Source organism: Narcine bancroftii, chromosome 2 (genome assembly GCF_036971445.1).
Source record: "Narcine bancroftii isolate sNarBan1 chromosome 2, sNarBan1.hap1, whole genome shotgun sequence".
In the NCBI taxonomy this organism is placed as follows: Eukaryota; Metazoa; Chordata; class Chondrichthyes; order Torpediniformes; family Narcinidae; genus Narcine; species Narcine bancroftii.
Window position 1 is genome coordinate 15540016 of NC_091470.1, and position 15770 is coordinate 15555785.

At 37.8% G+C, this 15770-nt stretch overlaps 1 protein-coding gene across 6 annotated transcripts in view; it reads left to right on the forward strand.

Annotated features, from left to right (window-relative positions):
* The window catches only part of ston2 (stonin 2), a 153019-nt gene that overhangs the window by 96163 nt on the left and 41086 nt on the right, over nucleotides 1-15770 (forward strand). The window contains exons 1-2 of one of the 6 annotated variants that reach the window (XM_069915972.1): nucleotides 2930-2979; nucleotides 8687-8819. The exons of 2 other annotated variants lie outside the window; for them this stretch is intronic. In XM_069915972.1, the coding sequence (XP_069772073.1) occupies nucleotides 8780-8819 (40 nt within the window). In that variant the 5' untranslated portion in view covers nucleotides 2930-2979; nucleotides 8687-8779. Of the gene's footprint in view, nucleotides 1-2927; nucleotides 3013-8686; nucleotides 8820-15770 lie in introns of those variants that run through there. 3 more of the 6 variants (XM_069915973.1, XM_069915974.1, XM_069915975.1) reach the window with 3 other exon arrangements.

Genomic DNA, 15770 nt, shown 5'->3' on the forward strand with positions numbered 1-15770 from the left:
GCATAGGGATTGGATAACAATGGTGAAGATGAGGTGGAACTGGAAGTTGTTGAAATGATGGAGGGCATGTGAGGTATCGCAAATATAGGTGGAGATTGACTGGACCGGGGGGGACAAAAGGAGTCGGGGAGGCAGATAGCAGTTCGGTGGAGCAGGAGCATGTGGAAACAATGGGACTACTGGGACAATTGGGTTTGTGGATCTTTGGTAGGAGGTAGAACCAGGCAGTGCGGGGTTGGAGGCCATGAAAGGGAGATGATTGAGTGTGATATGGTCTGAGATAGTATTGAGGTTATGGCTTGTTGTTTGGTGGGGACCTGTTGGAGATGGTGTCTGAAAGCTGTTGCCTGGCTTCGGCAAGGTAGAGGTCAGTGCGCCAGACCACAACGGCACCTCCCTTTTCTGTGGGTTTGATAGATTTGGGATTAGTGTGGAGTAAGGGAAGGGCGGAGCATTCCAAGAGTATGAGATTAGAAGTGAGGGGAATGGTTTTCATTGTGCAGTCACCATGGCAATTGCTGTAAGTAAAATGGCTGGTACCTTTTAGAGAATGTGTTTCAGCATGCTTATGAATAGGTGAGTCAGATGTGTTTTAACGTTGCGCATTCCAACATGATGTCGGATGACCAAGAAGAATAGAGATTGAATGACGGTGCAGCTGGATGGTATGAAATAAACTGGTTTGTCTGGATTCCATGTTCTATGGCCCTGCTTTACTAATGAAGCAAACAGGTGGAGCATAATTCTGCCAACAAATTACTTCCAGTAGTCTGGGAGACTGTAAAAGGCGCAGTATACATTCTCAGTAATTACTGCAGTATAGTGGTGGTAAACACTTCTGAATCTGACATTAGCAGCCATATTTACAAAACTTCTGCAAATCTTTCAACAAATGATCATGGTTCTGAATTTGGATGCTTTATTTTACACCTAAGGTTTTCATTCCTATTTCTAAAATGGAGATTTAAAACATTGTATTTTACTGGAAAATTTCATATACAATGACTGAATCTAATTTTTCATAATCACAAACTAAATTCATGTTCATCTTGTTGATCTTATCATTCATATATTTACTTTCCTCTTTGAATATATCTTTTAAAGCCTGAAATAAGCTGTTTTAGTGAAATGTTAGTTACTTTTGTCTCAAAAAAAAATGCTGGAGGAACTTGGTGTGTTGATCGGCATTTGGCAGGGTGGGAGGGGTGATTTTCGATATTTCAGATTGACACTTCATCAGGAGCTGCATTTTTACGCTGGTTACATTTTAAAAAATCAACGTTCTGGTAAATAGAGAAAGTGGGAAATGGAAATGAAGGTTCCAAACTCACAATGCGATCTCCCAAATTTATCCATTATTGATATTTACAGCAAATGGAATGGAATGAAAATGCCTGGCATTGTAAAAGTGCAGACAGTCCCATTTTGTGATGTCAGAGTGTTTTATGATTACTATGGTAGGGGGAGGTTCAAGAGTCTGACAGTTGTTGGAGAGAAACTTTTCTTGAACCTGGAACTATTGGATTTCAGGCATCTGTACCTTCTTCCCAAAGGTAGCAGTGAGAAGGGACTGTACCCAAGGTGATGGGGATCCTTTATGATGTTGACTACCTTCTGGAGGAAGTGCCCCACATAGGTATCTTCAATGGACAGGAGATTGGAGTTTGTGATGGGCTTGGCTATGTTTGTTATCTGAAGTTGTAGAATTCAAATTTGAAGGCTGCAACGTTCCCCCCTTCCACTCCCACCTATCATGTTGTGTTGTTCAAACGAGCCAATGCAAGCCTGAGGAACAGCACTCTGTCTTCCTTCCGGGGTAGTTCGGAAAGCTGCAGTCAATATCAAATATGGCTCTGCTTTCTCTCTGTTGACCTGCTAGGCATAGCCTACAGGCCTGCATTTCACATGCTTTTATGCTCCGTTGCTTATATTCTCACTCTCTAGCTTTAATTATTATCCCACAACCTCCAAAACCTATCACCATATGGTGCTGTGTTGTCACAGATATTTAGACAGACGCACAATGCAGAAGTACGTACATCAAGTTTGTGATGACTGTCAAACACCCTTCCTGATTCCCATGCTTCATCTGTCTTATCAGGGCCTTTGTGCCCTATCCTTCCTCCATCTCACTGAGGCCTCAGTTCTCACCTTCGCTTTCACTTGTCATGGTCCTGGATCCTGCTTCCTCAGGGCCATGGTTCCCACATATCCTGAGGACTTGGGCTCTTTTTCAACTGACCAGGTTCCTATTTTCCACACTCTCGTTAAAACTTGCCTGTTTAACTGAGAATTTTATGTGGTCTGGAAAATTTGCTAAGCTGGCAGCACAAAATTCCTGCACGTAATGAGTTCACAAACACAGTAAAAATATTTTTCCATCTTATTTCACTGAAAATGCTTCCTTCTCGCTCTCTGCGAGTATCCCACCGAACTTCTGTGATTCTGTGGATGGGCTAAAACTTTCAAGGTCCTGCCTTCTTTAGCTCTCAATTCACGTCTCTGGTGTGACACATTGCCAATTCTCTGTTCAGTCATTCTAAGCTACTGCTGCTCATAGCCATGGACAGAATGCATTGTTGATCTTTGTCAGAGAGCTTGACCTGACTCCTACAAAGATTCCTTGCTCCCACATCTTGGATGCAGAAACCTATTTATAAAAATGTTACCGGAATATTTTCTTTCTGTTACTCTACACTGTGATACCATTGCAGAATGTTATTTAAGCCGTGAGGACAGTAATTCAATAATAATTTTTGCTGCACAATTGAAACTCTTTACCTTGAAAATCTTATCCATCTCCTGTGTGGGTGTGTCTTGTGATGTCTTCCAAACCATGACCTTAGCAGTTAAATGCCAGCCTGTCCCAGGCAGACAGGCAGCTGCAAGTCCTTTTCATGCAGCAGGGTGCATCATTCATCACATGACGAGAAGTGATAGTGTCGGAGAAGAAACTGCTGAGAACCAAAGTGCAAACTGGTAAGAAACAGACCTGAACATTGTAAATCTTGAGTAAGTACTTTATCACCTTTGCTCAAGTAACCTTCTAACCCAAGAGTTCATTCTTTGTAAACACATTTGTGGATAATCCAGGAAACATTAGATTTTTGGATTTATCTGAAGTTGTAACTCTATAGGCAATTAATTTTAGAGCCTATGTTAGCACAAGAAAAGTAGGTGTTATTTTACATCTATATTGATCTAATTTCTTCATGCATTGTCGTAGACAATGTGCTGTGCCTGGAGTTTTGGAATTTTTAAAGCTGTTTCTTGCCTGTTTTAAGTTTTTAGCGAATCGAGGTAGAAGTACATTTGATATAAGAGTAGTGCAGAACAGAAGCCAATGTTTCAATTGTTTTTGGGGGTTTGAGCATTGTTTAAAGAGTAATTTGTGCCTCCTTACAGATTGCTTTGGTTTGGAATCAAATTGTTCTGTGTTTTGAGAAATAGACAAATAATTGTTTGTGGGCATTGCAGGAATTTTAATGATTTCAGTACTTTTATGAATCAGTGACTTGTGTATTCATGACTTTGCTATATTAGCCAGCTGGAAATTTTAAAAGACTGGAGAGACTGGAGCCCGATCGAAAGAATTGAGTTGCTGGCCTGCATCGCCAGTGATGCTTAGCAACAGATTCAGCTCCATTTTCCTTTCCCAGCTTGTTTGAAACAGCTGAAAATCTCGTACTCATTTATGTTTTGCAATGCAGACCTGTCAGTCTCCCGAATTAAATACATTTTAAGATCTTCTTACCCATTTTCTTTTGATTATCACATTGATAATGTAATATGAAAATATTAAGAAAGAAACCTTTGAAATTAGGTATTTTCACTTTTTGATACTGTTGTAATTATTCCTCAATTGTTCCCCCATCCCAAAGAGTTTGTATAGAACTTTCCTTTCCGAGAGTATAGCAAACTACTTTCAATCCTGCTCCATGTAAATGTGTTTCAAGGGGTGTTGCAGCCATGTAGGAATTAATGCTTCCTGAATTTAATTTTACTGACTGAAAAAATCAAAATGTTGCTGATGGCTCCCTGATGACAAGGAGAATAATTCTAGTCCATGATGGTTCGATGTCGTTTGCCTTGTAACTATCTTTTTCCAGGGAACCACGTTCAAATGAATTTCAACAAATTATCCAAGAAATGTAAGGTGAATAATCTGCAGGCACGATACAAGGGAAGAAGAAACAGTATTAAAAAATCCCTTTTCCAATGAAAATGTTCTCTTGATGTGGTTTCAAGGCTGTGCTAGTGGGAGGATATTTGATTAACCTTATTTAAATATTGGATGACCTGAAACTTGGTACTTTGCAGGAAGCTGTTGAACAGGGCAATCTTGCATTGTTCCCTGAAAATGTAAGTAGACGCTGTAGTGAAGAATGCATTTGGCATCTTGTACACAATGCCTCAATCAATGATGTTGCACTTGTACAAAACATTGGCTCGACCTTGCTTCTTTTTTACCTCACTGCTCCACTGAGAAGACTTCTTCTACAACAAGTTTTCTTCCTACAACAGGAGTTTTATGAGAGCCTCTCTCACTCCCAGCCCCCATATCCCTCCCTGCTATGATCCCTATACGATTGGGTATACAAAAATTGTGAGAGGTATCGAGAGGGTACATGCAAACAGGCTTTTTCCTGTGAGGTTGGGTGAGACAAGAGCTAGAGGTCATGGGTTAAGAGTGAAAGGTAAAATGCTCAAGGGGAACGTTCAGGGGAACTTCTTCGGTCAGAGGATGGGGAGAGTGTGGAATGAACTGCCAGCAGAGATGGTAGATGAGGATTTGATTTCAACATTTAAGAGAAGATTGAATATGTAAATGGGTTGGGCGCAGGGTGATGGGACCAGGTGTAATAAATTTTCTTTGGCTTGGCTTCGCGGACGAAGATTTATGGAGGGGGTAAAAAGTCCACGTCAGCTGCAGGCTCGTTTGTGGCTGACAAGTCCGATGCGGGACAGGCAGACACAATTGCAGCGGTTGCAAGGGAAAATTGGTTGGTTGGGGTTGGGTGTTGGGTTTTTCCTCCTTTGCCTTTTGTCAGTGAGGTGGGCTCTGCGGTCTTCTTCAAAGGAGGTTGCTGCCCGCCAAACTGTGAGGCGCCAAGATGCACGGTTTGAGGCGTTATCAGCCCACTGGCGGTGGTCAATGTGGCAGGCACCAAGAGATTTCTTTAGGCAGTCCTTGTACCTTTTCTTTGGTGCACCTCTGTCACGGTGGCCAGTGGAGAGCTCGCCATATAACACGATCTTGGGAAGGCGATGGTCCTCCATTCTGGAGACGTGACCCATCCAGCGCAGCTGGATCTTCAGCAGCGTGGACTCGATGCTGTCGACCTCTGCCATCTCGAGTACTTCGACGTTAGGGGTGTAAGCGCTCCAATGGATGTTGAGGATGGAGCGGAGACAACGCTGGTGGAAGCGTTCTAGGAGCCGTAGGTGGTGCCGGTAGAGGACCCATGATTCGGAGCCGAACAGGAGTGTGGGTATGACAACGGCTCTGTATACGCTTATCTTTGTGAGGTTTTTCAGTTGGTTGTTTTTCCAGACTCTGTGTAGTCTTCCAAAGGCGCTATTTGCCTTGGCGAATCTGTTGTCTATCTCATTGTCGATCCTTGCATCTGATGAAATGGTGCAGCCGAGATAGGTAAACTGGTTGACCGTTTTGAGTTTTGTGTGCCCGATGGAGATGTGGGGGGGCTGGTAGTCATGGTGGGGAGCTGGCTGATGGAGGACTTCAGTTTTCTTCAGGCTGACTTCCAGGCCAAACATTTTGGCAGTTTCCGCAAAGCAGGACGTCAAGCGCTGAAGAGCTGGCTCTGAATGGGCAACTAAAGCGGCATCGTCTGCAAAGAGTAGTTCACGCACAAGTTTCTCTTGTGTCTTGGTGTGAGCTTGCAGGCGCCTCAGATTGAAGAGACTGCCATCCGTGCGGTACCGGATGTAAACAGCGTCTTCATTGTTGGGGTCTTTCATGGCTTGGTTCAGCATCATGCTGAAGAAGATTGAAAAGAGGGTTGGTGCGAGAACACAGCCTTGCTTCACGCCATTGTTAATGGAGAAGGGTTCAGAGAGCTCATTGCTGTACCTGACCCGACCTTGTTGGTTTTCGTGCAGTTGGATAACCATGTTGAGGAACTTTGGGGGGCATCCAAGGCGCTCTAGTATTTGCCAAAGCCCTTTCCTGCTCACGGTGTCGAAGGCTTTGGTGAGGTCAACAAAGGTGATGTAGAGTCCTTTGTTTTGTTCTCTGCACTTTTCTTGGAGCTGTCTGAGGGCAAAGACCATGTCAGTAGTTCCTCTGTTTGCGTGAAAGCCGCACTGTGATTCTGGGAGAATATTCTCGGCGACACTAGGTATTATTCTATTTAGTAGAATCCTAGCGAAGATTTTGCCTGCAATGGAGAGCAACGTGATTCCCCTGTAGTTTGAGCAGTCTGATTTCTCGCCTTTGTTTTTGTACAGGGTGATGATGGTGGCATCACGAAGATCCTGAGGCAGTTTACCTTGGTCCCAACAAAGCTTGAAAAACTCATGCAGTTTGGCATGCAGAGATAAATAGTTAGGCACAAACCACATGGGTCGAAGGGCCTGCTTCTGTGTTGTAGTGTTCTATGATCCCTGCTGTTCTCAAACTCTGTGACCATGTTCTCATCCAGACTCCCTTCCATAGCCACCTGTCCTTCCCAAGTGCCTTCCAACTTTTCCACCTTCCATGTGTATTCTCATATTACCTGCCAGCCCATGCTTCTCCTCCCCCCCCCACTTTTTTTAATTTGTGCTTCTGCCCTTTTCCTGCTATTCCTCATGAAGGAATATTCCTCATTGATTATGTATTGCCTTTCATGGATAATGTCTGACCTGCTGAGTTCCTCAAGCATTTTGTGTATTGCTTCAGTTTCCTAGCATCTGCAATCTTTCTTGTTTACCTTGAATGGTTGCATACAAGTGTCCCACTATACAAAGAATGAGATGAATCTGGTATTGAAAGCTCCTGTTTTTTTTACGAGTGTTATTTTGGGGGTTGATCCAGGGTGAAAACCGTACACGTTTTTCACAACATTTACAGACTGCCTAGCAGCATTGAGTCCAAACTATAAACAAAGGATGCTCTCAACTAAGAACCAAGAAACAAAAATGGTGTTTATCCAAGGGAAAAGCAGATGGTGAGAGAGAAGTCATATGAATATAAGTCATGTGTTTGAAACATTTAAAGAAACAAGATTTCAGTATTGATCAGCAATCCATTTTAATGAACTTGGAAGTGAAGGACTTTATGTGAAATGGACACTTCTGCTGTTTCTCCTTGTCAGGGGAAATAGTGATCCACTGTGACCATTGTAATGGTTATTTTGATTCACCCATATCTGGGAAAAGGAAGCACGAGAATTGCTTCATTTCGATTGTGACCATTCTGATCGTCATTTCGTCTGACCCTTGCCAGGTTTTTTGGGAAGCATTGTGGAAGTCACATGTTTCATTTCTCTTACACAAGGAAGAGGGGAGTTGTGACAATCATTCATATGAAAGAGCATTTCTCTGGAAGCCACTTGACAAGTCTAGCCCTAGTCGATCTAGTCAACATTAAAGATGAAGATAACTATCCATTTGTCACGACTCTAGCAGTAGGACTTCTATATAGAGCCTTAATCCAACCATTAAAAAAGGGCCAAATTTAAATTTCTCCAAAACTTTAAATTAAAAAAACTCCACTCTATTCTATCATAGGCTTTTTCTGCATCCAACGAAATAACCATTGGTAGGTTAGATTCCTCCTGAGAAACATTAATTAAAGAAATCAACTTCACAATATTATCTGTGCGTTTTAAACAGTCTGATCACTCCGTGTCTCACCTACTTCGAAATTACTTCTGAGCATCAGTTTAAAAGTCTGAGTTTCAACATAAGATTTCTTAGACAGAACTTTGGGAAATTACTTTTCAGAATTGTGCCTAAACTGAAATGGTTTGAGTAATTCACACCCTCACACACCCTCTCATGTTTAGATTTAAGTAAGATGTTATTAGTAATTATGAATAAAAATATTGGTTTAAAAATAACATTGTTTTTGTGAATTTCTATTGCTGTTGGTCTGTGACGTAACACTGGAGATAGTGAAGAAAAGATTTGCTGGGTTGGAGTGTTTGTGTTATCAGGCTTGGTCTGTTTTTTTTCTGTGAAGGAAGCTAAGGGGTGACAAGATAGAAGTTAATATAGGAAGTTAAGTCGTGTTTTTTTTTCCATAATAAGGGTATCTAAAACTAGAGGATACTGGTTTAATGTGTTAAGGAAGTAGCTAAAAAAGGATGTGGGGAGTAATTTTTCCTACAAAGAGAGTTAATAATTCAGGAAACTGGGATTATTATGAACAGGATGAGGTCATCTTAGATAGAATGGACTGAAGAGCCTGTTTCTGTGATTCCAAGATAGACGAACTGGCCTCCTTTTGGATGACATTATTCTGTAATTCCATAATAAATTTTGAGGTTCATTTTAAAAATTAGATGTGAGATTGTTTCTCAGTTTTCTGTTCTCAGCAGACCTGGCAGGTAAATAAGATGACTTGCCTTGTACCATGGAGATCTTGAGCATGCAATGTAATAGGTTGGATTTTGGGTTTTAAGTCATAAAAATGATGAATTGGCTTGTCTTATTTTTATTTGTCTCTTACTTTGTATAGTTGATGGAACTTGTTTAAGGAAACTGTTCTTTACAAGATAACAGCCAGAAGCAGAGAAATGCCTTGTGTTTACACGAGGACACCAAAGCCAAGATGAGAGCCATCCCGTGTTCCAATGACCTTAGTTTAGCAGGTAGTCATCAACTTTTTTATTTTGAACATTTTATTTATTGAATCATGATTGCATATGTTAAACGTACAATTAATGAATAAAAAAGGCACAAAATACATACATGATTTTTTTAAAAACTAATCCCCTATCACCCCCACCCACCTCTAATCTACCCCCAAAAAGAAAAAGAAAGAGGAGATCACATAACATAAAAATTCTCCAGTTAATTACCATGGTTTGGAGCAACACCACTAAACGTGCGGAAAGGGGATTTAATAATTCAACCTCATATAATCCAAATACGGGCTCCAAGTTTTACAAAAACAGGAATAATTATTACGTAAATTATATGTTATCTCTCGTTTAAGAGAGAGTTAGATTTAGTACTTGTGACTAGGGGGATCAGGGGGTATGGAGAGAGAGCTGGAATAGGGTACTGAGTGGATGATCAGCCATGATCAAAATGAATGGCGGTGTAGGCTTGAAGGGCCAAATGGCCTACTCCAACACCTATTTTCTATGTTTCTATCTCCATATGCCATCTCTAAATACTCAAATCAATCTCATTTTTCCAAGTAATTGCCAAACATTTTCTAGCCACAGCTAAAGCCAATCTCAAAAAAGCAATTTGAAATCTATTTAATTTCAATTCTAAACTAATCTTTTTAATATTACCCAATAAGAACAGCACAGGATCTAATAAAAATTTCACTTTCAAAATAACTTCTTGAAATTCCTTAAGTTTATTACAAAAGGGTTTCACCGTCTCACATAACCAAGTAGAATATAGAAAAGAACCTACCTCCTTATGACATTTAAAACCTAAATCCAAAGAAATAAAATTATATTTCCTTAATTTTTCCAGAGTTAAATATAATTGATGAATAAAATTATAATGAACCAATCGATACCTTACATTCACAATTTTAGTCATACTATCCCCACATAAATTCATCCAATTATCCTGAGAAATACATATAGCTAAATCTTTCTCCCATTTCAATCTAGATTTATGAATATCCGGCTTAAGCATTTTATTCTGTAATAAAGCATACATCTCAGCTATAAATCCCTTCTTACCCCCCTCAGGAAGTAAAATTTCAAACTTAGATCATCGAGGTAACCGGAAAGTATGTCCAAAATTATCCAACAGTAAGGATTTAATTTGATAATAAGAAAAAAGAATATCTGAAGATATATATTTCTCTTTCATTCTTTGAAAAGAAATAAAATATCTTACTTCATAACAATCTTGCACCAATTTAATACCCTTTTGATCCCATAACTTCAAACGTTGATTATTAAGTTTAAAAGGGTGATCCAATGAAATAACCATTGGTAGGTTAGATTTCTCCTGAGAAACATTAATTAAAGAAATCAACTTCACAATATTATCTGTCGAATACCGATTTTTTAAATAAAACCCGCCTGATCCAAGTGAATTAAATCTGGTAAATATTTAGCTAATCTGTTAGCCAGAACCTTCACCACAGTTTTATAATTAACATTTAATAAAGAAATAGATCTGTAAGATCCTGCTTTCAATGGATTCCTATCTTTCTTAAAAATAACTGTCATAATTGCTTCAGAAAAATAATCCAGAAAAGAATGAACCTCTGTCACCTGCTTCAACACATCCATCAATAAAGGAATTAATAAATCCTGAAATTCTTTATGAAATTCAGAAGTAAAACCATCATCCCCTGAAGACCTCCCACTAGGCATAGGTCGAAGTGCATCTATTACTTCTTTAGCAGTAAAAAAGCATCCAAATCCCTAATATCCTTATCACTCAAAAAAAGTAAATCCAAATCAGATAAAAAATGATCAATTTTAGCCTCATCTTCCAATACTTCATAAATATACAATTTTTCATAAAATTTTCAAAACACGTCATTAATTTCCTGAGGTTTATATGTTATCATTGAATCGTATCTAATAGCATTTATTGTTCTGTTTTTAACTGCCAAGCTAATACTTTATGAGCTCTTTTCCCCTCATTCATAATACCTTTGTCTGGATCTCTATAATAATTTCACAAATTTATAAGTTTGTAATGAATTTTATCTTAACTTCATATTAACAAAACGTACTTTCTTAGCTTTCATATAATTTCGCTGTAAATCCTCTATCTCCTCCAGTCTACTTACTTCAGCTACATGTTGTTTCTTAATTTTGGCAGTATAACTAATAATTTTTCCCCTCAAATAAGCTTTTAAAGCATCTCATAAAACAAATTTACTATCTACTGAATCCAAATTTATTTTCAAAAAAAGCTGTATTTGATCCCTTATAAAATTACAAAATTCTACATTTTTCAGCAACAAGGAATTAAATCTCCAACGATAAACGTTATCAATTCTCTCCAAACCAGTACACGTTATTAATAACAAGAATTATTTTACAAAATCCTTCTCTTATATTCAGCCTTCAATACCTGGCCTTGTAATCGAGCTTTATACTAAAAATAAATCTATTCTGGAATAAAAATCATGTTGAAATAAATAAAACAAAAAAATCTTTCTCTTTAGGATTTAACCTTCTCCATATATCTACTAAATTCATATCTTTCAAAAACGCCATCAACTGTTGAGCCATTTTAGTCCTAATTACTGATTTTGGAGATTTGTCTAATAACAGATCCAAACAACAATCAAAATCACCTCCTTCCATAATTTTTTTCATACGCCCGATTTAAATTAAGAAAAGAATCCAACATAAATTCCTCATCTATATATCATTAAAGTCCCAACACTCAGAAAAAAATTACAATTAACAATCAAAAGCCTAGCAGTGGACTCAATAACTGATTCCAATTTAAAAGAAAAATTTTTATTAATTAAAATAGCCACTCCTCTTGCTTTCGAATTAAACAAAGACACTATAACTTGTCCAACCCAATCTCTTTTTAATTTCTGATGTTTCTTCTCAGTCAAATGTGTCTCTTGCAGAAAAGCAACATCAACCTTCAATTTTTTAATATATGCCAACACTCTTTTTCTCTTCATCGATTAAGCCAGTTAACATTAAAAATAGCCATCATAACAAAATGTTTCAGTAACCACCTCACCACACGTGAGAGAGAGAGATAACCCCAAACAAAAAAAATACTGTATTACCCTCCGTTCCCCCCCCCCCCCTCAATTATACGGGAGTGACCAATGCCGCAAAGTGGCCGTCGACTTTGGAAAGAACACCTCCCCAGAACAAAAAATAATATAAACAAATCATTTCAAGTATGAAATACTTCCTCCAAATCTCTACTGACTTGATCATCAATATCAATCAACTGCTGAGATTCCTTCTCTGGCCTTCCATTTTTCCTCTTCGGAACTAGAACAGGCTGTTGAAGAAACCTTTCTTGACTTTCCACCTGTTTATTATCCGGTAGAGAATTAGCAAATGCGAGAGCTTCAGCAGCATCACTGAAAAACTGAGATTGAAAGTTTCCATAAAAAAAAACTTTTAAGTAAAAAATAAAAAATTAAAAAAAAAAAAAAACTTTTAAGTACAGCAGGATATCAGAAAGCAAATTTATATCCTTTCTTCCACAAAATAGCTTTAACTGAATTAAATTCTTTACGACGTTTAATAACAGCTTGACTCAAATCAGCATTTAAAAAAAAGACTATTATTTTTAATGACCAAAGGGCCTTGATTACTTCTCACACTCTGAACAGCAACTCTTAAGATCAATTCTTTCATCAACTTTTCTTGAACTGTCATGGGATAGAAGGAAATCTTGCAAAAAGAACATGATATAAAAGTTTCTCAGTGATGTTCTGTGTAAAATTATGACATTAAAGCCATGGTTTGCTTCACCGCTCCTATCATTAGTGGTTCCAAATAATCCAAGCCTTGTCTTCTGACTTGTATCCAATATCTTTAATAGACAACTTTTCCCACTAAAAAAAATGCAGAGTATAACATATTTCATACATGCTCAGACAAGTTGGATGTGGAGGTGGTGAAAAGTAATTTGGATTCATCTACCACAGGCTTCCTTTTGAAATTAGATATCTGATTTTACTTTTATTAATTATCCTGAAAACTTTTCTTTTGATTCTGGAAAGTAGATGAAATAAAACACCCAGAAGTATGTTTCATTAACTTTAGCTCTTTTGATGCAATGAGTCTAGTTAAATTGAGTGAGAATAACAAAGACTAAAAAAAGTACTCAGATCTAATGTAATGATGAAAAAGTGATATGATGTTAAAATAATGATATAAATATAAGCATTTAAATTGATTGCATATTTTATCTTTCTTAAAGGCCACACAGTTAAATTAATTGCAGATTAAACTGCCTTCATCCTTAAAGAAAAGTAGATGTGATCAAAATGGATTAAAACATTCTGCTGCCTGTCTCGTTAACTTAGCTGTGAATGTCGCGTACTTTGGAGCAGCACTTTTGCTCTGAAGAAGACTGACACCACAGTATCTTCAGATGGTTGCACTGTTGGCTTCGCTATATGTCACAAAGCCGAAAGATGTTTTTCCTTCCAAAATAATTATCAGGAATAGACCTGCGACAATAACCTTTTCAGGTTTGTCTGCCAATAAAAGGGAACAATTTCTTAATAGAAACAGAAATTAAGTATCTGTAGATGTTGGAAATCTGATACAAAAAGCAGAAAATGTTGGAAACGTTCTGCAGCTCAGATAGCATTTATGGAATGGAAGACCGTTAATGTGATGGAAATTCAGAGAAGTTGAACAGTTTAGAATGGAAAGTAAATAAACATGGTTAAGTAGACTTGGATGCCAGCAAGTAGAGCTACTCAGTAATGACAAACAAGTAGTAGAAGGTTGAGAGGGGATTTGATAGAAGTAGTTAAGATTATGAAAGGGATAGACAGAGTGGATGTGGATAGACTATTTCCGTTAAGAGGAGGAAAGATTAAAACAAGAGGACATGAGTTAAGAATTAAAGGGCAGAGGCTTAGAGGTAACATGAGGGGGAACTTCTTTACTCAGAGAGTGGTAGACGTGTGGAATGAGCTTCCGGGAGAAATAGTGGCGGCGGAGTCAATTGTATTATTTAAGAAAAAGCTGGACAGGTATATGGATGAGAAGAAGATGGAGGGTTATGGGCATTGTGCAGGGAGGTGGGACTAGAGAGGGGTGTTTGGTTCGGTGCGGACTAGAAGGACCTAATGGCCTGTTTCCGTGCTGTAAATTGTTAAGTTATGTTAAGTATGTTTCCTATTGAACTGATGTGTATAATGCAGTGTATCTGGTGTCTGCCTGCAGAAGTTGTTCTTCCACAAAGCAAAATGATGTGCTTTGCAATCATTAGAAAATGGAACAGAGATATTAGTTGGTATAAAGTTGACCAGTCAGTCACACTGCATTTATTACAAGAAAACAATTCGTGTTGATGTTCTAGTAAATATTACATTCTCAAATATGTTATGGTACATTGTTGTAGTTTTGGAATGAAATTGTTCTACCTGCAAATGGGAATAAAGTATGAGGTATGAGGTATGCTGAGATTTGGAATCAAAAATGAAAAAATACATTTCAGTCCCAAGCTACTTGCTTAGATCAGAGTGTTAACTTAAAGTAATTAATGTTTAGCATCCAGTTATCTTACCACAATAAGAGCCTTTCTGTTTAAAAGGTTTGGTTGATGAAAAGATTTTAAAAATTACAATATTCTTTGTGTCAGTTCAAGATAATAAGCCACCCATGTTTAAATTTATTAAAACGTGTTTCTTTCCCATGTAAATCACAGAGCAATCTTTTCGGGGTGAAAAATTTACAATTCCATGCGTTATCTTTAAGAAGATAAATGATCCTTGTATTAAAAAAACATTTGCTTTTCAAATTTTGCTCTGATTATTTTATGCAAGTGGCCATTCTTACTGTCTTTTAAGTGACTAGTGGTATTAAAGAAAGATAGAAGAGAAGAAGGAAGGTTGTAACGATTTTTTTTAGAGGGAATTGTTCAACAGGAAAAATATCTGGCCAAAGGCCAAAGATGAAAATGCAAAGCCCTGTTGAAACAAAACCTTTGTATTATTTTACTGTATGTAAAAATTGATACAAGGCCTAATGGATAAATAAATCAATTGAAAAGAGAGTGGACCAGTAAATGGCACAAGTTTGCAAGTTTAAAGTCAGCATTTTCCACTCTGTAAATGCAATATACAGTTTTCATAGATGATTGCTATCTTTCCCCCAAAAAAGTTAATAATTGTCTAATAATGAACTTTTTTTTAAATGCGAACTAAGATTTTTATTTGTTTCTGTAGCCCACTTTAATGATTTGGCAATATGAACAAATTCAGCTGATCTGTCAAATCCTTTATAATAGATGTCATGTTTCTCATTTGTGAAGGGGAAAACACAGCAGTACCAATATTATTAATGTGCACTGATTGAATTGTGCAAAAGTGCTTTATCAAGTTACAAGATGACTTTCAGTGGGAGGTGATAGCTGAGTAATTTGATAAACGGTAAGTGACCAAGCAGTGTACACCTTTCTTCAATAGAAAGTAAACTGACTATTTGTTCTGGCTGTAATCGTTACCAGGGTTTTAATAAAATGAAATTATAACATATGATAATTTTATTAATGTCCAATGAAATCGAGAATAATGGCAAATAGAGGTTTGTGCAGCAATGAGATTAAAATCTAGCCTAAACGTGGCCAATGTGAACACACCCTTGTATTTTTTTCCCTGTTCAGTGAGAAGGTACTTACAGAATATTGCACCTAAACACTGACACTGATTCAAATGAGAAAGCCATGCCTGAAAAAGACACTCACTCATTCATACCAGGGTCAGAAGTCCAGAAATATAGATTTTCCAATTTATATTTAGATTGCCTGGAGCAATTGGTTTGATTTTTGTCACACTGGAATTATGAACGTATTGGAACTGTAGCAAGAAAGTTTGAGCTGGCCAAAAATACTCTTGTGCACAATGTCAATTACAGCAAAATCTCTGTTATCTGGAATTTAAG